General features: G+C 41.7%; 2 protein-coding genes and 2 non-coding genes across 5 annotated transcripts in view; 1 reads left to right on the top strand and 3 right to left on the bottom strand.

Annotated features, from left to right (window-relative positions):
- Positions 1 to 7,219: 7,219 nt before the first annotated feature.
- On the bottom strand, positions 7,220 to 10,496 carry EEF1B2 (eukaryotic translation elongation factor 1 beta 2). The gene is made up of 6 exons (XM_007965969.3): positions 10,095 to 10,496; positions 9,450 to 9,572; positions 8,687 to 8,813; positions 8,054 to 8,120; positions 7,542 to 7,667; positions 7,220 to 7,419 (listed from the first exon to the last, which is right to left on the bottom strand). The coding sequence occupies exons 1-6, from the start codon at positions 10,172 to 10,174 to the stop codon at positions 7,265 to 7,267; spliced, it is 678 nt and encodes a 225-aa protein (XP_007964160.1). The 5' UTR covers positions 10,175 to 10,496; the 3' UTR covers positions 7,220 to 7,264.
- Positions 7,798 to 7,927, bottom strand: LOC119625511 (small nucleolar RNA SNORA41). Its single transcript, XR_005241703.1, has one exon. It is a non-coding gene; the product is annotated as a small nucleolar RNA SNORA41 (small nucleolar RNA).
- On the bottom strand, positions 8,201 to 8,279 carry LOC119625506 (small nucleolar RNA SNORD51). The gene has a single exon (XR_005241699.1). It is a non-coding gene; the product is annotated as a small nucleolar RNA SNORD51 (small nucleolar RNA).
- Positions 10,497 to 10,647: 151 nt separating the features above from the next.
- The window catches only part of NDUFS1 (NADH:ubiquinone oxidoreductase core subunit S1), a 34,196-nt gene continuing 17,665 nt past the window's right edge, over positions 10,648 to 27,178 (top strand). The window contains exons 1-12 of one of the 2 annotated variants that reach the window (XM_007965972.3): positions 10,648 to 10,811; positions 14,333 to 14,397; positions 15,474 to 15,565; positions 17,955 to 18,062; positions 19,084 to 19,160; positions 20,343 to 20,424; positions 20,516 to 20,646; positions 21,089 to 21,274; positions 23,461 to 23,595; positions 24,352 to 24,466; positions 25,652 to 25,797; positions 26,420 to 26,548. In XM_007965972.3, the coding sequence (XP_007964163.1) occupies positions 14,337 to 14,397; positions 15,474 to 15,565; positions 17,955 to 18,062; positions 19,084 to 19,160; positions 20,343 to 20,424; positions 20,516 to 20,646; positions 21,089 to 21,274; positions 23,461 to 23,595; positions 24,352 to 24,466; positions 25,652 to 25,797; positions 26,420 to 26,548 (1,262 nt within the window). In that variant the 5' untranslated portion in view covers positions 10,648 to 10,811; positions 14,333 to 14,336. The remainder of the gene's footprint in view (positions 10,812 to 14,332; positions 14,398 to 15,473; positions 15,566 to 17,954; positions 18,063 to 19,083; positions 19,161 to 20,342; positions 20,425 to 20,515; positions 20,647 to 21,088; positions 21,275 to 23,460; positions 23,596 to 24,351; positions 24,467 to 25,651; positions 25,798 to 26,419; positions 26,549 to 27,178) is intronic. The other variant, XM_007965973.3, reaches the window with a different exon arrangement.

The raw sequence follows: 27,178 nt of genomic DNA, 5'->3' as shown, positions 1-27,178 counted from the left end.
TTATAAGTGCTACAAAAGAAGTATTATGTGCTAGCAAGCTGCAAGGGGTAGGGAAGGAGAGGAATGAAAGGTTTCTTGAAAGAGGTATCTGAAGGGCATCTTGAAGAGTGCCAACAATGTTAACAAGTGCAGGTGAGAAAGGAGGATAGTTCAGGTAGGTGACACAGCAATAGCAAATGTTCAGAGATTGGAAACCATGGACTATGTTCAGAAAAAAGAGACTAGTCCCATTTTATAGGGACAGAGTGAGGATAGAAGATTCTGCCTGGCACAGTGGTTCATCATGTCTATAATCCTAGCACTTTGAGAGGCCAAGGTGGGAGGATTGCTTGAGGCCAAGAATTTGAGACCAGCCTGGGCAACATAGTGAGATCTTGTCTCTACTAAAAATAAAAAAAATTAGCCAGGTGTGGTGGCACACACCTGTAATCCCAGCTACTTGGGAGGCTGAGGTAGGAGGATTGCTTGAGCCCAGGGTGTCAAAGCTGCAGTGAGACATGATCATGACACTACACTCCAGCCTGGGCAACAGAGTGAGATCCTGTCTCAAAAAAAAAAAAAAAAAAGGCCAGGCATGGTGGCTCACACCTATAACCCCAGCACTCTGGAGGCTGAGGCAGATGGATCAACTTGAGGCCAGGAGTTGGCCAGCCTGGCTAACATGGTGAAACCCCATCTCTACTAAAACCACAAAAAATTAGCCAAGCATGGTGGCGCAGGCCTGTAATCCCAGCTAATTGGGAGGCTGAGGCACAAAAATTGCTTGAGCCTGGGAGGCAGAGGTTGCAGTGAGCCGAGATTGCACCACTGCACTCCAGTCTCAGCCACAGAGTGAGGCTCTGTCTCTAAATAAATAAATAAATAAATAAGATTTACAAACTAGTGTTAGGTTTGAATAACTCTTCAGTACTCTTACATACGGGCAGTACTGTTCTTTTGGGATGCATATTGAGAAGTCTATTTTGCTTTGATTTTTATTCTACCGAAAGCTATTCAGGCCTGCTAATAATATTCCAAATAACAGACCCTCAGTTAAGGACATTTCCTGGGCCGGGCACGGTGGCTCACTAACATCCCAGCACTTTGGGAGGCTGAGGTAGGTGGATCACCTGAGGTCAGGAGTTCAAGACCAGCGTGGCCAACATGACGAAATCCCGACTCTACTAAAAGTACAAAAATTAGCTGGGCGTGGTGGCGGGTGCCTGTAATCCCAGCTACTCCGGAGGCTAAGGCAGAAGAATAGCTTGAACAAGGGAGGCAGAGGTTGCAGTGAGCCAAGATTGCACCACTGTACTCCAGCCCGGGTGATAAGAGCAAGACTCTGTCTCAAAACGAAAAAAAAAAAAGACATTTCCTGAATGCAACCGTTATGATTCATACAGTGTATGTAATGAGAATGTCTATCAGTCTCAATTTACACAAGGTAAAGTTTACCCTTATGTGATATTTTCTTATCCCTCACCTTAATTTAGAATATGAAACAAGGATTATACTGACGAAATAGGATCAAACTGTCTAAAAGCAGGGATGAAGAACCTTCCGTATTGTCACCAACACATCATCTGGCCTATGAAGACCCTGGTTTATGTTCCTCCTCTATTACTTACTAGTGACTTAGTATATTTACTGACTAATTATGGACAAATAATCTTTCAGAGTTCCATTTCCTCATCTGTAAATGGTGATAACAGTGTCTGCCTGGTTTATCTCAGGCTTATAAAGTAGGGTTGAAATTAGAAAATGTATATGAGGCACAGTTTTTATTCTACAAATAATTGCCATTGCCAAATTGCATTTGTTTGGAAAAAATTATACAGATATTCTCAAACACTATTGTAACTCTTTTGTATTTATGCCTTTGTCCGTAAGCGTATCTTTTCATACTAATAGTCCATGAAATATCAAGCATTTCTCAATGTTGCTATAGACTTACTTTTAAAAAATAAAAAGTTTAGGCTGGGTGTGGTGGCTCACACCTGTAATCCCTGCACTTTGGGAGGCCGAGGTGGGTGGATCACTTGAGGTGAGGAGTTCAAGACCAGCCTGGCCAACATGGCGAAACTCCATCTCTACTAAAAATACAAAAATTAGCTGGGCATTGTGGCACACGCATGTAATCCCGGCTACTTGGGAGGCTGAGGCAGGGGAATCACTTGAACCTGGGAGGTGGAGGTTGCAATGAGCTGACATCGCTCCATGGCACTCCAGCCTGGGCAACAGAGCGGGACTCCATCTCAAAAAAATAAAGTTTATAAAATATTTCACTGAATACATATGCCATAATTTAGACATTTCCATCTGTGAGAATTATAAGTCATTTGATCTCCTTGCTTTCGTTCACATCACCCCCAGATCAAAGCTGTCTTAATGTTAATATTCTTTGGTTTGGAAACCTCATATAACATGCCAGTCTGTAATTCAAATGTGTCTACAGACTGGCCGCATCCTATCTAAGATTCCAAACACACACTGCAAAATCTCATGAATTTGTCTAATTCCTTCCCAGATCTTTATATCCGATTCTTCCAAAAAACTTTTCATCAATTCTAGCCTTCTCTGACCTTCTGAACTTTTAGATTATTTGCTTAATCCCCAAACAAATGACTTTTATTTTTTAACAATTTTATGTTTGAATTGCCTGCCTATACTAATTTTCTTCTCTTCTTTTGTGTTTTTTTGTTTCATCTAACAAAGCAATATGGAAGGAATCAGTTTTGAGTTCCCACAGTGTGCCCAGCCCTCTGCTAGGGATGCTGAACATGAAAAATATTGTTTCAGGCTGGACACGGTGGCTCACACCTGTAATCCCAGTACTTTGGAAGGCCAAGGCGGAAAGATCACTTGAGTCTGGAAGTTCAAAGCCTGGGCAACATAGCAAGACCCCATCTCTAAAAAAATTTTTTTTAAATTAACTGGGTATGGCGGCATGTGCCTGTAGTCCCAGCTACTCAGGAGGCTGAGGTAGAATTGCTTAAACCTAGGAGTTCAAGGCTGCAGTGAGCCGTGATCATGCCACTGCACTCCAGCCTAGATGACAGATTCAGGAGACCCTGTTTCAAAAAAACAAAAAAAAAAAAAGAAAAGAAAAACTTTCATAGTCATTATAATCATTTATGGGGAATGCAGAAAAAAAAGTAGGCTCTTTTTTATCTTTACTTCCTTCCATTCTAAAGCCAGAAACAGGAAAAGAAAAAAAAAAAAGATCTGTCTCTTTGTAAACCAGTGCCTTCTGAGCTATTGGTTTAAAACAAGTTCACGGACTGGGCACGGCAGCTCACGCCTATAATCCCAGCACTTTGGGAGGCCGAGGAGGGCAGATCACGAGGTCAGGAGTTCAAGATCAGCCTGGCCAACATGGTGAAACCCCATCAAACTAAAAATACAAAAAATTAGCTGGACATACTGCCGGGAGCCTGTAATCCCAGCTACTCGGGAGGCTGAGGCAAGAGAATCGCTTGAACCCGGGAGGCAGAGGTTGCAGTGAACTGAGATTGCTTCACTGCACTCCAGCCCAGGCAACAGAGTGAGACTCCACCTCAACAAAACAAAACAAAACAAAACAAAGCAAAACAAAACAAAACAATTCATTCAGTATATTGGCTCTCAAGAAAATGAGTATCAGGGTTTTCTACTGCAGCACTGCCCATAATAACAAAACATTTAAAAGCAACCTAAGGATCCAATCAACAGGAGACTGTCTAAATGAACTATGAGAAAGTGAATTATGAAGTAAGAACATGAATTATGCATCTATTAAATAATGATGTACTATTAATGGGATATCCAAGGCATAATCTCCAAGGTGTTCATTTTCTTTTCTGTTTTTTTTTATTTTTTATTTTTTTTTATTTTTAGTACAGACAGGGTTTCACTATGTTGGCCAGGCTGGTCTCGAACTCCTGACCTCGTGATCCACTCGCCTCTGGGATTACAGGCATGAGCCACTGAGCCTGGCCATTTTTTTTTTTTTTTTTTTTTTGAGACAGAGTGCAGTGGTGAGATCTCAGTTCACTACAACCTCCGCCTCCTGGGTTCAGGTGATTCTCCTGTCTCAGCCTCCCGAGTGGCTGGGACTACAGGTACAGACCACCATGCCCAGCTAATTTTTGTATTTTTAGTAGAGACAGGGTTTCACCATGTTGGCCAGGATTGTCTAGATCTCTTGACCTCATGATCTGCCCACCTTGGCCTCCGGGAGTGTTGGGATTACAGACGTGAGCCACCGCGCCCGGCCCCAAGGTATTCATTTTCATAAGGAAAATGAAAGGTGTAGAAGTCTATGTGGTATGTTACAATTAGTCTATGCACAAGCTTGTAGTAGCTCTGGAAAGACCTAATAACCTGGTTATACTGCTTTGATGGAGTGGAACTGGAGGCCTAGGGGACAGGAGAGACTTCACTGTATTCGCTCTTGCATTTTGAACTGTTGGTATATTACCTTTTTTTTTTTCTTTTGAGATGGAGTCTCGCTTCTGTCACCCAGGCTGGAGTGCAGTGGCGCGATCTTAGCTCACTGCAACCTCTGCGTCCCGGGTTCAAGCGATTCTCCTGCCTCAGCCTCCCAAATAGCTGGGACTACAGGCGCCCGCCACCACACCTGGCAAAGTTTTTGTATTTTTAGTAGAGACAGGGTTCCACTGTGTTAGCCAGGATGGTCTAGATCTCCTGACCTCGTGATCCACCTGCCTCGGCCTCCCAAAGTGCCGGGAATACAAGTGTGAGCCACCGCTTCCAGCCATCTATTTTTAAAATATGAAGTTAAACACGGTGAAACCCCGTCTCTACTAAAAAAAATACAAAAAACTAGCCGGGCGAGGTGGCGGGCGCCTGTAGTCCCAGCTACTCGGGAGGTTGAGGCAGGAGAATGGCGTGAACCCGGGAGGCGGAGCTTGCAGTGAGCTGAGATCCGGCCCCTGCCCCTGCACTCCAGCCTGGGCGACAGAGCGAGACTCCGTCTCAAAAAGAAAAAAAAAAAAAAGAAAAAATAAATATGAAGTTAAAAGATAACCATCAACATATTTTTTATTCAAGGGTATGGAATCAAGATTTCAAAATGGTATGCTTCATCATTCATCACTCATTCATCACTGTAGGATTCTGAAGACATCTGTGGTTTGAAATGACCATTCTAAATTTTTTGACTACCTTTAAACAAATTATTATCTGCTGATACTTAACATTTTGGCCAAGCTATTTGGAACTCACCCCCTTCACCATGTCAATAATTGCGAATTTGTATTACCATTCACTTCAGTTTATTCACGGTTTGGGGTTTTGTTGTTTTTTTTTAAGGCGTTTTCAGAATTTCCAGGCTCTCTGGTTTTCCCTAAAATGTAGTGTTGCCCTCTGCTGGCTCTCATGATAATGACAACCTGAAAATGTCTCCCATGATTTTAGGCTGCTGGTTTTATATTGCTTAGAGATATTATTCAATGTATATATCTGTTAAATAAATCTTCCTTATAATATAGTTTCCCACAGTCATGGCAGTCAAAACATAAAATCAGACCGAGAGGAAATAGCACCGTCTAGTTCTATTAAAAAATTGAGCCGGGCGCGGTGGCTCAAGCCTGTAATCCCAGCACTTTGGGAGGCCGAGACGGGCGGATCACGAGGTCAGGAGATCGAGACCATCCTGGCTGACACGGTGAAACCCTGTCTCTACTAAAAAATACAAAAAACTAGCCGGGCGAGGTGGCGGGCGCCTGTATTCCCAGCTACTCAGGAGGCTGAGGCAGGAGAATGGCGTAAACCCGGGAGGCGGAGCTTGCAGGGAGCTGAGATCCGGCCACTGCACTCCAGCCTGGGTGGCACCGTCTCAAAAAAAAAAAAAAAAATTTGACCTAGGGGCCAGGCATGGTGGCTTATGACTGTAATCCCAGCACTTTGGGAGGGCGAGGTGGGTGGATCACCTGAGGTCAGGAGTTCGAGACCAGCCTGACAAAAATGGTGAAACCCCATCTCTAATAAAAATATAAAAATTAGCCGGGTGTGGTGGCATATGCCTGTAATTCCAGCTACTCAGCGGGCTGAGGCAGGAGAATTGCTTGAACCTGAGAGGCAGAGGTTGCAGTGAGCCAAGATTGTGCCACTGCACTCCAGCCCGGGCGACAGAGCGAGACTTCGGTCCCCAAAAAAAAAAAAAAAAAAAAACTGACCTAAAATTTTTTGATCATTTGAGATCAGCAATTCCCAAGCACTGCTTTTGTAAAACTACTATTAAAAAAACAAAAAACAAACAAAAAAAACTCTCAAATGTTAGCCAGACCTCAAATTCCCTGTCAAGATGAAGCTGTTTCCAATACTTGACTATCACTTTACTCAACATACTACCCTCATCCCAGTATTTACCTGCTGCATGAGGACCAATCAGATTTCCAAATCCAAGTAAAATATTCCACCTCCACAACCCAGCACCTATGAATCTTCACAGCAAAGTCAGGTTTTCCTGGGAAGCCTGGGAACCAGTTACCTTTATAATCCCCCTCCCAGGACACAGTGCTATACTCCAAATCACATTCCTAACACTTAAAAGATGGTTTATTTACAACATGAGTCATCATTTTAAATTTGTAACCTGTTAAGTAGTTATAATTCATGCCAAATTCTGGGAAGCCCTCCCTCCTCTGGGTTAGGTGTTTTCTAGTAGTGTCACACATGTCACATCTTCAAGTTCCCAATGCAAAGATGACAGGTTACAACAAATCACATCATCAGGCATTGCTAAGGACATCACAAATGGGTAAAGCTGCACTACAGTTTTTTTTCTTTTGACAGGACCTTGCTGTCAAGAGCCTTTTGGTTCTTTTGGTCTTTGGACCTTGCTCCAGCCAGGCTGCAGTGCAGTCGCACAACCTTGGCTCACTGCAGTTCCAACCTCCTGGGCTCAAGCAATCCTCCCACCTCAATCTGCCAAATAGCTGGGAATACAGGGGTGCACCACCAAGCCTAGCTAATTTTTGTATTTTTTTGTAGGGGCAGGATCTCTTCCCATTGCCCAGGCTGGTATTAGCCTCCTGGTATCGATCCACCCACTTCAGCCTCCCAAATTGCTGGGATTATAGGCATGAACCACCACACCTGGCCCGCACTACAATTTTCTAACAATGCCGAACCAAATTTTTATTATTTAGGAATCACATATTCATTTAATTCCTTCCCTCAAAATGAAAGGAATATATACACCACCCTCCTATGTAACATACTCAAGAGCCAAAGGTAATCTTTCAAGCTTTTATTTAAATGCCATGATCCAGGATGGATTTTAGATCTTGTTGAAAGCAGCCACATCCATGGACTGCACATAGTCCTCAAAAGCAGTGATCTGCTCCTCCAGCATATCTGTTCCAACTTTATCATCTTCAACTACACACTGTATTTGAAGTTTCTTAATGCCGTATCCCACTGGAACTAGTTTAGCTAAAAAGAGCATTAAGAAAAATCTTAGTTAGAAAAGTCTTGTAGAGGAAGGTTGAAACTATATACAAATTCCAGATGTCAGTTTCCAAAAAAAAAAAAAAAAAGGCAAAGCCTAAACTCACATGAGCCCCAGACTAAGCCGTCTGCTTGAATGCTTCTGACGCACTCCTCTAATTTTGCCATATCTGTCTCATCATCCCAAGGTTTCACATCTAGTAAGATGGAAGACTTGGCAACAAGTGCAGGTTCTAAAAAAATAAACAGCATTATTCAAATAATGAACTGTATTTTTTTACCCTACTCCAAGATACAAACAAATCACCTCAATTTGTTTTGAGATTGACTATCTCCTTAGCCAAACAAAACTACAGATACATCTTGTGTCTGTCACACATATGCCCACTTTCTGTTTTGCTAAGAAAGAGGTGTTTGTGTTAACAGTTTCTTTCCCACAGAGGAATGCCACAACTGCTACCATAAGAACAGCTGCAGACCAGTAGCTGTGGAAGAACTTCTACAGGAGGTTTTAAAATACTGACCTATTCAAGGAATGTGGAGGAAATTACTTAAAGGTCAAGCTTTGAAAAAGATTACTTACATTATCATGAAATGAAGTTAAAAACAAATGACCTACTTTTGGCTTTCTTTGATTCGTATTGTGCAAGACGTTCTTCTCTTAGCCTCTTTGCTTCTTCACTTTCCTGTAAAGAAAAAAGATTAATCCACTTCAGAAAGCCGGTTGTCCTCTGCTTAAAGCTAGTGGGGTCATCACAAAAAAGACTGGCTTAATCAGAAAAAAGCAAATCCATCACGAACTCAGCCGAAAGATGGTGATTTGATTTTATTCATCATGCAACCAGTCAGAATTTGAAAAAGGCATATAAGTTAAAGCCAGGATTCAAATCCAGGCAATTTGGCTTAACCACATTGATAAAATTGCTGATCGATGTATTCTTTTTTTTTTTTTTTTGAGACAGAGTCTTGCTCTGTCGCCCAGGCTGGAGTGCAGTGGCATGATCTTGGCTTACTGCAACCTCCGCTTCCCAGGTTCAAGCAATTCTCTGCCTTAGCCTCCTGAGTAGCTGGGATTACAGACACCCGCCACATTAAAAAAAATTTTTAGAACAGACAGGGTTTCACCATCTTGGTCAGGCTGGTCTTGAACTCCTGACCTCGTGATCCACCCGCCTCAGCCTCCCAACATGCTGGGATTACAGGCATGAGCCACCGTGTCTGGCCAATATATTCTTTATAGAAGATGCCATACCTCCTCATCATCAGATCCAAAGAGATCAATATCATCATCATCTTTACTATCTGTAGCTCCACTTCCTGTAGTGTCTTCCACATCAGCAGGACCATACTTGCCCAAAGCTTTCTTCACTCCTGGCAGGCTTGAAAAACATTTAAATTCAACCACTATTGAGCTAGTATAACATACTTTTCCAGACAATACAAAATAACTTGTTTTAATCACTATTTATCACTAGATTCCTTTTGCAATAATAATTTACCCTTTCACATGCTCCCAGGTAAACACTATGGTATGTTCAACTCCTCACCCGACAAGCATTAGTACCATGTGAGACATTATTTTCAATACTCACTATGATTTACTCTTTCAGTATGAACATTTCTGTTTGAGATTTCATTAAGTATGCTCAGTTCCATTCTTAGTGAACTGGAGTCCACTTCCCCAAACTTCCACCCTTGTTGGCAGTTTCAGAAGAATGGCCAAGGACTGAATGAATGAGCCACCCTCTCACCCCAGAGGTGGGCCCCCCAGGTCAAGGTCGAGGCACATTGGCAGGGCAGTGTGGGGAAAAGTTGAATTGCTGCTGTCCATGTTCTACCTGTTCTGTGAAAAAATGGAGGGCTTCAGTCTCTTGGCCTTCTCAGGTTACAGAAAAATTTAGCTTACAATACCCCAACAAAACTAAAGTAGCCTAGGTCTAGTTTTGTCATGTGAACATCCTGATAAAGCTTCGAGAGTAGTCTTATTCTTCAGCTAGATACAAAGATGATTTTACCTGGCCTTTTCCTTTTCGTAGGACTTGATGTGATTATACCAACGTAGGGCATGACACAAGTCAGCAGGCGGTGGGCCGGACACGGCTTCAAATACTGCCACATCTGCTTGTGATGGCACATACCTGCCAATGACACAGAGACATTCACACACACCTTTGAAAAACAAACGCCAGCGAATAAATAATAAATGCCTATGCATCACATTAATTAGTGGGCACTAACTCCGGCAGGGTTGCTTTAATGCTTTTCTTTTATCTCCTTAAAATCAAACCATATGTTTGGGTCACCGCGCTATCCTGAGAAATGTCTGCCACTTAGTAGACCTCAAATACTGCAGTCTCTAGCGTTGCTCTATGTACAACCTAACATGTATTAACTGGGCAGCGATGCGGAAACACCTGGCTGAATTAAGTGTAAATAAAGCACATTTTAACCTTCCTTTGCTCGTGAGCCGCTCCCCGGAGGCCGGGCTCGCACCACACGAGGGCCTTGGGAGACGGCCACGGGACGCCTTCCCGTCATCCTCGAAAGGGCCCTGGGGCCCGGTCTCCCTCCCTCCAGCGGCAGCCGACACGCTGCGCCACGTGGCCCCGGCCCCTGTCCCAGAAACCTCCCCACCACCCCGACTCAGCCGGTCCGCTCACCCCTCGATGTAGCTCTTGTCCGCCAGGTAATCGTTGAGCACCTGGAGGCCGGCGGGGCTTTTCAGGTCTCCGAAACCCATGGTGTCGGCTGTATCCGAGAGCTGGGGAGCAGCAGAAAGAGAGCGCACAAGTTGTGGGCGCCCCGCGCTTAAGAGAGAAAAAAGGACCCGGAGAAGCCGGAAAATTCCTTATATAGAGACGGAGGCGTTTCCCTCCACCACGCCGGACCGAAGGTTAAAGGTCAAAGTACGTTAGCATTCCCACTTCACGTACGAATTGGGGGCCCTGAATTAAACGGCTCACAAATTGTCCCTGGACCTTTCGTTGCGTTTGGAAATAAATTAATAAAATGGGCATGTCTTAAGTTCGTACCTCCACGGCTCCCGAAGATGACGGGAACCGCCCCTAGAAGCGCCGGAGATGACCGAACACGCTCGGCCTCGAGGCTGCCGGCCACTTCCGGCGGAACTGCGGGTCCAAGTTGTCCTTCCCGCCTCCGGGCTGGGCCGACCTCAGCTCCGCCCTCTGGTCGGCTGACGGAAATTGCCGACAAACTTATCGAATGCAAGGATTCTAGTCCCTCCGGGCTTTCCGTTCTCCAGGCCCGGCTGACAGAGTTAGCTGAGGCCGCCATATTGAGTAAGCGACCCGGCCTCCTAGGGGGTAGTTGTGGTCCAGACAGTTTAGCAGAACAGCCTCCGCGGCTCCGGGGAGAAGGTGAGGTCTTGTATGGATGGGAAGGGTGAGGTGCATGGGTCAGAGGCTTATTTATTGACGGGACTGTTTCCTTTGGCCCACGCGACTTAGTCTTCTCTTGTCCTTGACTGGGAGCCGCCTCCCGCCCCGCCGCCTCGGAAGCCCCTGAGAGCCGGCAAGTGGGGGCTTTTAGCCACGGTCTCTGGTCTGATGGAGCAGAAAGGAAGATGAGGATCAGGGGGCCCTCGGGAGCGCTGACCCGAATGCGGGCTTGTAGGTGACCTTCCCTCTGCAGGGAAAATTCAGGACATTCCCCTCTCAGAGGAGGCCGTTTTATTCCCCGGGAGAGGACCAGTGTCCGATGACTTAAGCCTTAAGACTGAGCCTTCCCCCCCAGATTTTTACACGCCTGGTACAGTACATGATTGTTTGGTCGCTGTTGTGTTAGCAGTGGCTCACGCCTCTGTTGTCCTTATTTGTTTTGTCCATTGACCACGTTGGACAGAATTTTTAAATTCCTTTCACTAACGGGAAATTGAGAAAAATGACTTTTTGAAAAGTTAGCTCAGGGTTGCATTGCGAATAACAAAATATTGTTTACAAGTTATTGGGATCTATGCTTGTACTGTGAGGTCTTGGATCAGACACAACTTCACACACGAATTGACAGTATAGAAGTGTAACAATAACTTTTTGATGAATAAACAGGTTATTTTTGTTTTGCGGAATATTCTTGTTTTCACCGACTTAAGGCTGCCAGAGCACCTGCACTTTTTAAATCCGGGAAAGTGGTCTCTACAAATTAACGACCAGAAATTAGAGATTCAGTTCACTTAACAGTTACTGAACGTTTACTACGAGCCAGAAATGAGTCCGTAAAGAAGAATAAAATGGGTGATATTCTGGGGAATCGTCAGGAAATGTTAGATAGGCTGGTCAATGAAACTGAGAAAAGGCTTCGAAGCCAAGATTTGAAGGATAAGGAGGGGCCAGGGAAGAACATTTCAGTCCGAGGTCACTGCCAGTGGCAAGAGGGGAGGAGGGGCTGTGTGGGAATAGTGTGGAAGCCTGGTGACCTGTTAAGAAGATATTGAAATACTCCAGGCAAGGAGTGATAGTGGATTGGGATAGGGTGGTACCTTGGAAGGCAGGAAGTAGATGGATGAATCCATGTTGGAGAACGTGGAATAGTATAGTCCCTATACGGAAAAGTATCCAGTCTACTTTTAGAAATGACATTTTAGTCATTAACATTTTTCCATCTAAAGATATAATTATTTCTGTTGCTACTTGGTATATCAACGTTCAAAGCACATATCAAAGTGTTGCAAATCTGTATTTCTTACGTTGGGCTATGCCTTGATGCTGGATGTCAACAGCCTAGTTCTAGTTGATTTCCTATCCAAAGTGAGTACTATTTTTATATCGTATTGGAGATAAGAAAGTATTAAAGTTTTAAAATGGTTGATTTCAAATCTGTCAGTGCTCTAATGGAGTAAGTTTAGGTTTACATTTATGCCATCAGTAGTTTTTAGTAGGACAGATGCTACTCTAGTTCTAGAACTTGGTGATAAGACTATTTGGTGGTTATTTTCATAAGGATACTGTGCTAGGTCTTCAAAAAAGGGAAATGTCTAAATGTCCTCAAGGAGCTTAGAGTCTGGTAGGTACTAAAATTGATTACTAACCTACAGTTCAGTAAGTAGAACAATAAAAATATATATACAGTGTGTACTGCTACTAAAGAAAAAGAGCTCAAAGAAAGAGCGCTTTAAAACTGATTGTCAGCCAGGCGCGGTGGCTCACGCCTGTAATCCCAACACTTTGGGAGGTCGACGCGGGTGGATGACCTGAGGTCAGGAGTTCGAGACCAGTCTGACCAACATGGCGAAACCCCATCTCTACTGAAAATACAAAAATTAGCCGGGCGTGGTGGCAGGCACGTGTAATCCCAGCTACTCAGGAGGCTGAGACAGGAGAATCCGCTTGAACCTGGGAGGCGGAGGTTGCAGTGAGCCGAGATGACGCCACTGCACTCCTGGGTAACAGAGTGAGACTGGGTGACAGCAAGACTCCGTCTCAAAAATGAATAAATAGGCTGGGCATGTTGGCTCATGCCTGTAATCCCAGCACTTTGGGAGCCTGAACCGGGCGGATCATGAGGTCAGGAGATGGAGACCATCGTGGTTAACACGGTGAAACCCCGTCTTTACTAAAAATACAAAAAATTAGCCTGGCATGGTGGCACACACCTGTCCCAGCTACTCAGGAGGCCAAGGCAGGAGAATCGCTTGAACCTGGGAGGCGGAGGTTGCAGTGAGCTGAGATCGCACCACTGCACTCCAGCCTGGGCAACAGAGCAGAACTCCATCTCAATAAATAAGTAAATAAAATAAATAAATAAATAATAAAAATACAAAAATTAGCCTGGCGTGGTCGTGCATGCCTGTAGTCTCAGCTACTCTGGAGGCTGAGGCAGGAGAATTGCTTTAACCTGGGCGTACCTGGCCTGTGGCGGTGGAGGTTGCAGTGAGCCAAGATCGCACCAGTGCACTCCAGTCTGGGCAACAGGGTGAGACTCCATCTTAAAAACAAACAAACAAACAAAAAATAAATTTTGGTAACTTTTCTGTTTTGTGTGTCTTTAAGTCTTGGTGTTTATATAATCCACCCCCATTTATTTAAATAATTCAGCAAGCCTTTTAGAGCAGTGTCTCAACTTCAGCACTGTTAACACTTTGGATAATTATCTTTATTGTGGGGGACTGTCCTGTACATTGTAGAATAGCCAGCACCCTGTCCTCTACCCACTAGATGTCAGTAACTTCCCCTCGTTTGTGACTACAGTGTGTTCAGACATTGCTAAATATTCCCTGGGGAGCAAAACTGTCCTCAGTTGAGAGCCGTTGTTTAAGAGCTTACTCTGTGCCAGCCTGGTGGATAGGTACGAAGATAGAAAAATTCAAGGAATTAATGCAGTGAGGGCAGAATGGGCTTATAAACACATAATTGGAAATCTGTAAGGTAAGTGTACTAGAAAATAGCAATCAAGACACCTCAAAGGCTTTTGGGCTGGTGAGCTATCTCAGAATATCTCATGAGCATTTAGTAGACAACTGTGCTTAGAACATGAAATGATAGAATGGCTATTGGTAGGAAATGAAAGCAGAAAAGATGACTTTATTTTACATAACCATTAATGATAAGCTCGCTGTTAGTCTTGCAGTTTATTTTACTGTGTGGTAGTGCTTTAAGTTTGATCCTTTCTATGTAATTTTTTTAAATGGCAAAACTGCTCTCTGCATAAAATTAGAAAGTCCAAATGTATACAATAGCTGCTGCTGGTTAGTTCTTTGGCATTGTACAAGTCAGTGTCTCTGAGACTGAGAATTCTCATCTACAGACTTGGAGGGAAAATATCAGAACCTATGAGTATTCAGTGACATAATGTATGTGAAATAATTTAAAGCCATAAAACATTACCAAACAGTTGGTGATTGTTTTTTCCCCTACAATAATATAATTCTTTGTTTTATTTTTAGCAATATGTTGAGGATACCTGTAAGAAAAGCCTTAGTAGGCCTTTCTAAATCTCCTAAAGGATGTGGTGAGTAGTTCTTTAAATTTGTATTTGTGGATATTAGACCTTATTTTTGTAAATTTATAAGTCTGTGGAATAGTTTATCAAAGACCTAAACCCATACTTTTTAAAAATAAAAATAGCAACAGGCTGGGTGTGGTGGCTCATGCCTGTAATCCCAGCATTTTGGGAGACTGAGGCAGGTGGATTGCTTGAAGCCAGAAATTCAAAATCAGCCTGGCCAACGTGGTGAAACCCCATCTCTAGTAAAAATATAAAAATCAGCTGGGCATGGTGGCGCACACCTGTAATCCCAGCTACTTGGGAGGCTGAGGCTCAAGAATTGCTCAAACCCGGGAGGTGGAGGTTGCATAGAGCCAAGATCGCGCCACTGCACTCCAGCCTGGGAGGCAGATCGAGACTCCATCTCAAAAAAAAAAAAAAAAAAGAAATTATCTAAGTTGAATAATTTTCAAAATATAATTTTACTTTGAACAGCTTATGGGAATTATCATGGAATAGAAAGTATTAGGAACTACACACATCAGTGCCAAAATGGAAAAATCACATTGTTTTTGAAAAGTGATCTTCCCATGAACATATTTTCAGTGGCATTAACAGTTTCAGTTTAAAGTTGGGTGCAGTGGCTCATGCCTGTAATCCCAGCACTTTGGGAGGCCAAGGCGGGAGGATTACTTGACGTCAGGAGTTTGAGACCAGCCTGGCCAATATGGTGAAACCCTGTCTCTACTAAAAATACAGAAATTAGCAGGCATTGTAGTGAGTGCCTGTAATCCTAGCTACTTGGGAGGCTGAGGCAGGAGAATCAGTTGAACCAGGGAGGTGGAGGTTGCAGTGAGCCAAGATTGTGCCACTGCCCTCCAGCCTGGGTGACAGAGCGAGACTCCCTCTCAAAATAAAGAAGAAAGAAGTTTTAGTTTAAACTACTATCAAAAGTAGACAACCATTAGTTTGCATCCAGAGCAATACAGAGGAATAACAAGGAATGAAAAATTTAGATTTGTAGTTAGAGTTAATTCATCCGTTATCATCTGCTATAATAAACTTAATTTGTTTTTCACTTCAATATCTTTGATGGTCAGTTCGAACAACTGCCACAGCAGCAAGCAACTTGATTGAAGTATTTGTTGATGGTCAGTCTGTCATGGTGGAACCGGGAACGACCGTCCTCCAAGTAGGCATACATTCTAACTATTTTGTGTGTGTGTTCTGATTTTTTAAAAAATACTAATTTATTTCCTTTATACTGATTAAGTATTAGTAAATAATTCCTTAAAATAACTATACATAGCAAAGTTATATTAAAATTATTTCATTTTATATCTTGGCACTTCAAAGTGAACTATCATTTATTTGTCTGTGACATTTTTAGTGAATTATGGTAGTTCTTTTGTTTTACTTCTACATTCCAAATGAATACCCATTAAGAAATTTGAAGGCCGAGCGCAGTGGCTCATGGCTATAATCCTAGCACTTTGGGAGACTGAGGCAGGCGGATCATTCAGGAGTTCTAGACCAGCCTGGCCAGCATGGTGAAATCCCGTCTCTACTAAAAATACAAAAAATTAGTTGCGCATCATGGCGCGTGCCTGTAATCCCAGCTACTCGGGAGGCTGAGGCGGGAGAATCGCTTGAACCCAAGAGGCGGAGGTTGCAGTGAGCTGAGAGTGTGCCACTGCACTCCAGCCTGGGCAACAGAGCAAGACTCTCTCTCAAAAGAAAGAAATTTGAAGTAACTTAAATTGGTTACTATAGGTAAGTTTGTGAAAATATATCCTTCATTTGTTTTGGGCCTGCTTGATGCTTTTCATTTTCATATAACCTTTCTGTGATTAGTAATATGCATAGGAATATATCCTACAAAGCAGGTAAACGGAGGGTAGCATGTGCTTAAATTCATGCTCTAAGTATTTCTTCATATTCCTCCAGAAATAATAAATTGGTCATAGAGAAGTGATGCTTCACTCCATTTGTAAGTTGTCACAGATCTAAATGTTCTTTTTTCATTTTAGCAGTCATTTCTAGACTGTCTGCCAGTCAGACATGAAAGCACAAAATATGATATATAATAAATGTATGTTCAAGGTACAGCAAAAAGTTGTGGCAGGGATTGGAGGTAGTAGAAAGAGATGTTGGGTGCCTCAAGTCATCCCTGAGGAGTATTAAAGGATGAATAGGTGTGTTCATATGTGTACAAGAAGGACATGCTTGCATTTCCTATGGTAAAAGTTAAGGCAGATAACTTGTCATGTTTTGAAAACTTCAGATAGTTTAATATTGATGAAACATAAGGTCTAAGTAGAAGATGAGATCACAGGAAGTCAAGTTATTGAGGAAGGGAAGGTCCAGTCATGAAATACAGTATCTGCTGTGCAGAAGAGTTTATATTTTGATCCTCAGGAGTTTTGTTGCCTATTTAAGCAGGGTGACAGTGACTGTAGAGGATGATCGTTTGGAGAATAGCAAGACTGGAATAAGAGACAAGGAAAAAGCATTTTGTATATTGGGACAGGATACTATGAAAAGCCCTAAAATAGATAGTGGCTATGAGAATGAAAGCAAGAGAGTAGATTCAAGGGAGAATGACATGTAGACAGGCCTTCAGGAATGATGAAGACCCGAGGAATTTTTTCCCCCGTTGTACAGAACTTCCCAATATTACTTTAACGGTGAGGAAAAAAAACCCACAAAGTTTCAGTAGAGGCACAGAGACAGATAGTTCTTTAGAATTCAAAGAGACCAGAGAAATTTTTGTGGTTTTCTGCATTTGTTAGGTTATTTTGGAGTGTATAGAGCGGAGAGAAATCATTGGAATTTAAGCTGTCTGTGGAACATACACATGCAAAGTCCTGTAAATATGAAGCTTGGGGAAGTGCAGAACTAACACGGCTGCAGATGAAGGTTTGGACATAATCATCATAAGGAATGTCAGCTAGGATGAAGGCTGGGACACTGTCTGTCTTGTTCACTACTGTACCTGCATCCTGCACAAAGGAAACACTCAGCACATTTTTGCTAACCAGTTTAAACATTGGAAATTGATGACATTGCTTTAGAACGAAGGCTGAGGATGGAGGAATTAACTCTAGAGGAAATTTGAACATAGTTATAACCTTCAGCCCAGTGGGAGGTGAGTCCTGGGTGAGATATAGGAGGCAGAGACAGATAGCCAGCTAGATAGTGTGTAGTGAAATCTCTAATCCAAAGGAGGGGAGCTAGGCAAAGAAGTCCAGGTATGAAACCACTGGGACAGAGTTTGAGGGGACATTGTGGACAATGGTTCAGAACGGATATGGGAAGTCAGGTCTTCAGCACAGTGGAAGGATACTTTATCCAGTTTCTTCCACATAAGGCGAAGTCATGCCAAGGATCCTGAGATCCTCTGAGGCAGCTTCAGAGGAGACAGGTTAGAATGAAAGGCAAAGAAAGGGACTGAAATAAGAATGAATTAAGATTATTATAGATAGTAGTAATAAGATGCCGTATGTGTGTGTTTCAGCAATAACAGCAGTGATGTCAGGTTATTCTCATGCAATTTTTTTTTTTTTTTTTTTTACTTCTAGGCTTGTGAGAAGGTTGGCATGCAGATCCCTCGATTCTGTTATCATGAAAGGTTGTCTGTTGCTGGAAACTGCAGGATGTGCCTTGTTGAAATTGAGAAAGCCCCCAAGGTACTTGATACCTAAAATTCTACACCATGCTGTAGAAGGTAGAAAACTTTCAATCTTGCAGCAAACTTTATTTAGAATTAATATTGTAGTGGAGAACCTAGCCCTCTTTACTTCTATCTATAAATTTAACTATTTTGTACAATTGACTCTCTTCATTTCAAAACTGGGAACACATAGATGGAAGTGCTTTATAAGCACATGTGCCATATAATTGTAACATATTTAGAAATTAAAGGTGATTTATAGCTGTCATTATTTCCGGATGGCTGTATAATATAAAACCAGGATGTAGAGTTGCCAAGTAGCACATTAAAAGTGCTGATGCCCTGCTATTTTTAGTAGAGAAAAGGGTTGCAGGGAAGAAGTTCACTTTCAGTAGTTTAATTTCATTTTGGTGTATGCAATTTTTTTTTTTTTTTTGAGACGGAATCTTGCTCTGTCACCCAGGCTGGAGTGCAGTGGCCGGATCTCAGCTCACTGCAAGCTCCGCCTCCCGGGTTTACGCCATTCTCCTGCCTCAGCCTCCTGAGTAGCTGGGACTACAGGCGCCCGCCACCTCGCCCGGCTAGTTTTTTTTGTATTTTTAGTAGAGACGGGGTTTCATCGTGTTAGCCAGGGTGGTCTTGATCTCCTGACCTCGTGATCCGCCCGTCTCGGCCTCCCAAAGTGCTGAGATTACAGGCTTGAGCCACCACACCCGGCCGGTGTATGCAATTTTTTTATTCAATAGTGTCTGCTAGTCAAAGCAGTTTTTTGGTGTTCTGTTTCAGAGCAGAATAAAAAATCGCATTGACTATTAGAATAAACTTAAAAACGAGGATGTTTTATTTCTGGGATAAATGCAAAGTACCAGGTCATAGTATTATGAATAAAAATTCAGTTTTAAAAAATACCCTGTTCTTTGCCTGTTATCAAATATATAATTTAATGTTTTTATATAATTTAACATTTTTATATATTGAGTTGCTTATAATTACAAATAAATACAAATACACACTTTTTTTTTTCATTGAAATCCCAGGTTGTAGCTGCTTGTGCCATGCCAGTAATGAAGGGCTGGAATATCCTAACAAACTCAGAAAAATCCAAGAAAGCCAGGTACTTTATTGTTATTCAACGTAGTACCCTTTCATAAAGCAGAAAGTTACACATTTTGGTATTTGGACCTTCCCATGGATTAAGAATTTAATATCAAACTCTGAAGAAGTTGGTGTGCTCAGCTTCTAGGAGCAATAGAAGTGAGTACTACATAGTAGAGGAGGTCCAGTCAGGAGTTTATGGTAATGAGCCTTAGGATCAGCATTAAAAATCCTCGTTTAGTAACTTGCTCAACTTATGATGAAGGGTTAATCTGGACTTACTAAGCTATTGCAATATTGTACTGGGACTGCTTGTGTTTGGTTTTGTTTTGAATTAATGTGAATATTTTCTGAGGACCATTCAGCAACTTTTGATCATTGGGTGTTGTTAAAAGTTACAATTTTCTTTATTTTTTGCAACGAGGTCTCACTATATTGTCCAGGCTGGTCTCGAACTCCTGGCCTTAAGTGATCATCCTGCCTCAACCTCCCTCCCATAGTGCTGGGATTACAGACGTGAGCTACCAAACCTGACCAAAAATCATAATTTTCTGTGTTCTCTATTTATACTTTATTCTAGGCTCGTCTAAGCATTTGCCAGATTGTGTGTTTAATACTACCAGAATGATACTCAGGAGGATCACTTGAGCCCAGAAGCTCAAGGCCAGCCTGGGCAACATAGCAAGACCCCGTCTCTTAAAAAAATATTACCAGAATGATAGATAATTGGCATTTCTGATACTAAATATAAAATTACTATTAATTGTATAAAAAAAAATACATCTATGTAGGTTGTTTAAATAGCCCATAGGTGGGCCTGGCAAAGTGGCTCACGCCTGCAATTCTAGCACTTTGGGATGCCAGGGCGGGAGGATCACTTGAGGTCAGAAGTTCGAGACTAGCCTGACCAACATGATGAAACCCTGCCTCTATTGAAAATACAAAAATTAGCCGGGTGGGTTGGTGGGCACCTGTAATCCTAGATACTTGGGAGACTGAGGCAAGAGAATCGCTTAAACCCGAGAGGCAGAGACTGGAGGCTGCAGTGAGCCAAGATTGTGCCATTGCACTCCAGCCTGAGCAACAGAGGGAGACACCATCTCAAAAAAAAGTAAAGTCTGTAGGTCATTTTGAGTGACAGCAGTTTATGTCATTGTGTGTATATTTGAGAGTCATTTTATATGTTACAACTTTCATACAGGGAAGGTGTGATGGAGTTCTTATTAGCAAATCACCCACTGGACTGTCCTATTTGTGACCAGGGAGGTGAATGTGATCTGCAGGTATGTAGTAGAATTCTGTCAATCTTTTTGGTTGTCTCAGGTTTTAATTTTACTAGCAGCATTCGATTGACTCTTTAATAATCTACTTAAGGACCAGTCCATGATGTTTGGAAATGATAGGAGCCGATTTTTAGAGGGGAAGCGTGCTGTGGAAGACAAGAACATTGGGCCATTGGTAAAGACCATCATGACAAGATGTATACAGTGTACTCGCTGCATCAGGTAACTTTTTTTCCTTTTTTCTTCTATTACAGAATATAATTGTATACTTAATAGTCATAATTTGATGAATAATAACATTGGAAAGAATGGCTACTTTTGTTGGGTGGGAGAAGAGGGATGCTGTATTTGATATACCAATAAAATAAGTTCACTTTCATTTAGTACCAACTTCAGGTGGATTTAAAAATTAAAATATATAAGCATTTGCTTTCACTCATAACTTGCTGAGTTGTACACATATGATTTGTACAAGTTTCTGCATGTGCGTTACACCTCAATTAAATGTAAACATTTCATTTTTTTTATTCTAGGACTGTGCTCACCTTTGAAAATATGCTCATTTCTTTTTAGTGTTTTGGAAATCATCACTTTGTGATCATGAATAAGAAAGGAAATAATTTGGCTGGACTTAACCATTGATGGCACATTTTTTATCTTGTAGGTTTGCAAGTGAGATTGCAGGAGTAGATGATTTGGGAACAACAGGCAGAGGAAATGATATGCAAGTTGGCACATACATTGAAAAGATGTTCATGTCTGAACTGTCTGGGAATATCATTGATATCTGCCCTGTAGGTGCCCTAACCTCTAAGCCCTATGCCTTTACTGCCCGGCCTTGGGAAACAAGGTATCTTTGTATTTTATGACAATTTGTTTTTTGTCCTTAATTCATTGCTATTCAAAAGGTTCATTTTCTTCCTGAGTTTCAGTTGTTTTGGTCTGTTGACTTTTTGTTTAAGTAAAACCCTTTAAATAGAAGGTAAGTAGTTAGAATGGATCGAACCTGTGCAAATTAACTGTAGTTTTCTTGGAAATTAATTCTAAAGTACTCAACCACAAAATTATTTTTTTCATGTGTTCTTCCAAGGAGTTTAATAGTGTTGATATTTTAAATTTATAGTCTCCCATGTTGTTGTTTATTAAGTTTTCAACTATGAGGAATGTCATGTTCTTTAACCAGTTTCTGCTAATAGACATTTAGCTTGTATATTTCTTTATGATTACAAATCTGTACAAAATATTGCTGTTTATAAATTTCTGTGTATATCTCTCATTCTCCTGATTAAACCGAGAAATGGAGTAGATAGATGCAAGAGGTGTGAATATTTTTAAGGTTCTTAAAGCATAACAAATTATCTTTCAATTTTAAACTTTATGTTTTTCAACTTTGGGATTTGGGTTTTTGTTTCCATATAATTTCTGTGTCCTTACTGAGAATCTCTACTTGCTAATTCGTAGTTGTCATACATCCCTTCCAGTTTTTAAACATTATTTTATTTGGTTCTTTGAACGTATTTTAATATTCTTGGTTTTATTTTTAAGTGAGGCTTCTGGGGGCTGGGCGCGGTGGCTCAAGCCTGTAATCCCAGCACTTTGGGAGGCCGAAACGGGTGGATCACGAGGTCAGGAGATCGAGACCATCCTGGCTAACACAGTGAAACCCCGTCTCTATTAAAAAATACAAAAAACTAGCCTGGCGAGGTAGCGGGCGCCTGTAGTCCCAGCTACTCGGGAGGCTGAGGCAGGAGAACGGCGTGAACCCGGGAGGCGGAGCTTGCAGTGAGCTGAGATCCGGCCACTGCACTCCAGCCTGGGTCACAGAGCGAGACTCCGTCTCAAAAAAAAAAAAAAAAAAAAAAAGTGAGGCTTCTTAGGAGTTTCCCTGTGTCTGCATAGTTTAGTAATCAGGTATAATTATACTTCAGACACCTCGACCTAATACGAGTTAGTTCTTTGCCAGTGAATCTGTATGTGGATGGAGGAGCATATTCAAAGTGCAGGCTGTTTTCAAGTCTGCCCAGCTATTACTTTGCATTGGGCCCTATGGGTCTCAGTGTTATCCAGGAGTTTGTGAATAGATTGAGCCGTCTCTGGTTTCACCTGCACATGTGGCAGCCGCTGCTAGGAATGCTGGCCGCAATTACCACTACAAACTTAGCCTAGTAAAATCTTGGCTATCCTCAGCTACAATGACCTCCAAAGCTTCACCTCTACAGACAAGTTTGCCTATTGCTCCAAATTAAGTGAGTTGTCTCCATCTGTACCAAAGAAGTTCTCGTCTTTACAGCCTGCCCCAGCCTCGAAGAAATTCCATTTTGAGGGGGTAGAGAGGAGCATAGGAGCAGCACCGAGCCCAGCCACCAGTTTTTCAGTGCATAAAAGCTTAACACATTCTTGTATGCATTTACATTTCTAAACTGCTGAAATGGTGGGTTTTGCCATTTTTGTCCAGCTTTACTTTTGCTTTTCAGTGGGAAGGTTTTTTGAGCTCCTTAATCTCCCATAGACAGAAATCCTGCCCCTCTTTTTGAATCGTCCCAGATTTGGCTAGTTGGAGCCCCTTCAAACTAGCTTCTGTGTCAGATAATAGTTTTAAAGCCTTCCTTACTGTGCCAGGAATTTACGTGTTCAAATATGGGTGTGCCAGGAGCAGTGGCTCACGCCTATAATTCCAGCATTTTAGGAGGCCAAGGTGGAGGATTGCTTGAGACCAGGAGTTCAAGACCAGCCTGGTCAACATAATGAGACACTGCCTCTACAAAAAATTTTTAAAATGTGATGAGAGGATAGTTTGAGCCCAGGAGTTCTAGGCTGCAGTGATCATGCCACTCTAGCCTGGGCAACAGAGTGAGACCCCATGGCAAAAAAAAAGTGTTGGGGGTTCTTTTATTTAATTGCAATTCCTCTGAGCTTCATTTTTTAAAGTAATTCAGAAAGGGAATTAATTGTAAAAATTTGTTTTTGGTAAACCAGATAACAGAAACTTTCTTTATTCTCAAAAGCACCATAGTAAACACCATATGTGTTTCTCAGAAAGACAGAATCCATTGATGTAATGGATGCAGTTGGAAGTAATATTGTGGTTAGCACAAGAACTGGAGAAGTGATGAGGATTTTGCCACGTATGCATGAGGACATCAATGAAGAGTGGATCTCTGATAAAACCAGGTATATGCTATATTGTTTTCCTTAACTTTTGCAGTTTATTTAAAGGAAATTTTATGATAATTTTAAAGAATTATCTTTTATATTTGCAAATTAGTTACTGAATATAGACTACTGGAATCTGAGCTGCTTGTATAACATAATACTGACTTTAATAGTCCTAGGTCAATCCCTGGATATTGTGTTTACTTTGAGAAAGATATTTTTCCCTCCCACATGGAGAAATTGAAGTAGATCGATACATTCTCAACTTATTTCAGTTTATTCCTTAGAGAAAAGAAGCTAGGCTGGGCGTGGTGACTCACACCTGTAATCCCAGCACTTTGGGAGGCCAAGGCGGGATGATTGCTTGAGAAAGAAGCTAAATATAAGAGTTTGCACAATGTAATTTTGACAAAATATTTAGAGATACTCATGTTTTGTAAATAAAAATGATTTGCCTTTTTTAGCTGTCAGATTTTTTTGTGTTGTAATTTTAAGATTGTTCAATTAGCTAAAAATATAAGAAACCAAACTTTTTTTGTATGTATTTAAGGGAAGAAATCAAACTTTCAGATGGTATTTTAGTTTTAGGTGAAGTTCTTAAAATCTATTAGTTCATCTCTAAAAATATCTAAAATAATTACTTCTATCTAGGTGTTTAGATATTTGACACTTTAACCAGTACTGTATTTAAATAACATTTCTCATTGATTTAACTTGAAAATTATAGTTACTTCTTTAGCAAGATTCCACAATCATGTAATTTCTGTTTTCTAGATTTGCCTATGATGGGCTAAAACGTCAAAGACTTACCGAGCCGATGATCAGAAATGAAAAAGGGCTTTTAACCTATACTTCTTGGGAGGATGCACTCTCTCGTGTAGCTGGAATGGTAAAAATTGAAATAAATAGTGTTAAATAGTGTTTGTGATTATCAAGAAACATCTTTGCCATGAAGAGGGGGGATGTATGTTTCTTCCCTTTTTTCCTTTTGCCAAGATTATGATTTAATCTTCCATTTTACAGACATCTGTTGAGAACATATGCTAGATATTATGCTAGATTAAGGGATATAAAGACCATGGACATGTCATTCCTGCATCCTACAATCTTGTACTGGAGAAAGTTGCACAATTCAGCAATTATTATATGCAGCTATGAGTAATTATATAGGGAGTAGTATGAGTGAGAGCATGTAGGAGGAATGCCTAACTAGGACAGGCAGATCAAGATGACTTCCTTGGAGGTTGCAATGAGCCGAGACCGCACCACTGCACTCCAGTCTGAGTGACACAGCGAGACTCCATCTCAAAAAAAAAAAAAAAAAAAAAAAGATGCCTTCCTACAGAAGGTGATTCTTAAAGAATCTGAGAATTAGTATGAGCTTGCCAGAGTACGAGTGGAGGGAATAGTTTTCTTTTTAGAGAAAGACAACATAAAGCACTAGAGGGAAAGGCAGATACTTCAGAGGAGGTTGCATTTAAGGTAACTATAGTTCCACTTCAGACCTCATTTTGAGGTGCCTTTGTTCCTAAATATAAAACAGTTTCGTTCCAAGCTGATGTTATTAGCTTTGGCCCCACATGACACCTCTGCAGCTTTTCACTTTAGATTAATTAATAATTGTTGTACAACTTTTTTTGTTTTTTTGAGGTGGAGTTTCACTGTTGTCGCCCAGGCTGAAGTGCAGTGGCGTGATCTCGATCTTGGTCACTGCAGCCTCTGCCTCCTTGGTTCAAGCAGTTCTCCTGCCTCAGCCTCCAGAGTAGCTGGGAATACAGGCATATGCCACCACGCCCAGCTAATTTTTGTATTATTGGTAGAGACGGGGTTTTACCATGTTGGCCAGGCTGGTCTCGAACTCCTAACTGCAGGTGATCCCCCCGCTTCAGCCTCCCAAAGTGCTGGGATTACAGGCATGAGCCACCGTGCCTGGCCGTGTCGTAAACCTTTTTAATCAGAAGTCTGTTAATTTTTTCTATACTTGAAAACAATTACCGTTTTATTTTCTGAACATTTCACTGTGGTCTTTGCTGCATGTAGGTTTCTTGATGATGCCCTTTTCATCTGTTTCTAGTTGCAGAGTTTTCAAGGCAAAGATGTGGCAGCAATTGCAGGTGGCTTGGTGGATGCTGAAGCCCTAGTAGCTCTCAAAGATTTGCTTAATAGAGTGGACTCTGACACCTTATGCACTGAAGAGGTCTTCCCCACTGCAGGAGCCGGGTGAGAAATATGAAGCTAGGATCTAGGCTTTTCTTTCTTCTTTTAGTTAGAAGTTATGTATAAAATGTGACGATCTGGATTCTCCAACATATCCCCCAGTTTATTTTCACATATAGACCAAGATCAAACCAGAAGTTGTAGGAAATAGAGGAATCCATTTATCACTAAGTATCTCAGGCCGGGCATGGTGGCTCACGCATGTAATCCCAGCACTCTGGGAGGCTGAGGCAGGCAGATCGCCTGAGTGCAGGAGTTCGAGACCAGCCTGGCCAACATGGCGAAACCCCGTCTCTACTAAAAGTACGAAAAAAATTAGCCGGGCGTGGTGGTGTGCGCCTGTAATCCCAGCTACTCGGGAGGCTGAGGCAGGAGAATCGCTTGAATCTGGGAGGTGGAGGTTGCAGTGAGCCAAGATCACACCACTGTATTCCAGAGTAGGCGACAGAGTAAGACTCTGTCTTAAAAAAAAAAAAAAAAAAAGGTATCTGAAATGTTTATTTAATTTAGAAATACTTCATAAAATCTTTTGTTTGGAAATGCAATGGGTTTGATGATAGAATATTTCATGGATTCTCTGTATGTATTTTAAAGTAAATTTGCATTTTATATATTGTATTTCTAGCACAGATTTGCGTTCCAATTATCTTCTTAATACTACAATTGCTGGTGTGGAAGAGGCAGATGTTGTACTTCTGGTTGGTACAAATCCACGTTTTGAGGCACCACTGTTTAATGCTAGAATTCGAAAGAGGTTGGTAATAGTATTTATTCAAGGTTTAAAAATATTTACGTAATTTTTTTGTTTTATATGTGAAAAATGACATCTTCCTAATAGGTTAGTGGTAGTGAGACTCCAAAAGATAACTGGAAGACAGGTTTTTTTTTTTTTCTTTTTTTTTGGAGGGGGATGGAGTCTCACTCTGTCACCCAGGTTGGAAGTGCAGTGGCGCGATCTCGGCTCTGCAAGCTCCACCTTGAGGCAGGGTTTCACCATGTTAGCCAGGATGGTCTTGTTCTCCTGACCTCGTGATCCGCTCACCTTGACCTCCCAAAGTGCTGGGATTACAGGTGTGAGCCACTGTGCCCAGTCTTTTTTTTTTTTTTTTTTAATTTTTAAAATTTTTTAGAGATGGTGCCTTGCCATGTTGCCAGGCTAGTCTCGAACTCCTGGGTTCAGGCCATCCTCCCACCTTGGCCTCCCAAAGTACTGGGATTACAGGCGTGAAGTGCCACGCCCAGTTTCTACGATTTCTAATAGGTCCATTTTCTCCTCTCCTTACCAGTCTTTTAAATTTATTTTGTTAGCTTTTTATTTTGAAATAATTCAAGACGCTTGAAATGGTCTTTCTATACATTTTGTATATTGTTCACATAGATTAAC

Source organism: Chlorocebus sabaeus, chromosome 10, assembly GCF_047675955.1.
Source record: "Chlorocebus sabaeus isolate Y175 chromosome 10, mChlSab1.0.hap1, whole genome shotgun sequence".
Lineage (NCBI taxonomy): Eukaryota > Metazoa > Chordata > Mammalia > Primates > Cercopithecidae > Chlorocebus > Chlorocebus sabaeus.
Note: the sequence above shows the minus strand (reverse complement) of the source record. Positions and strands in the feature narration are given on the sequence as shown.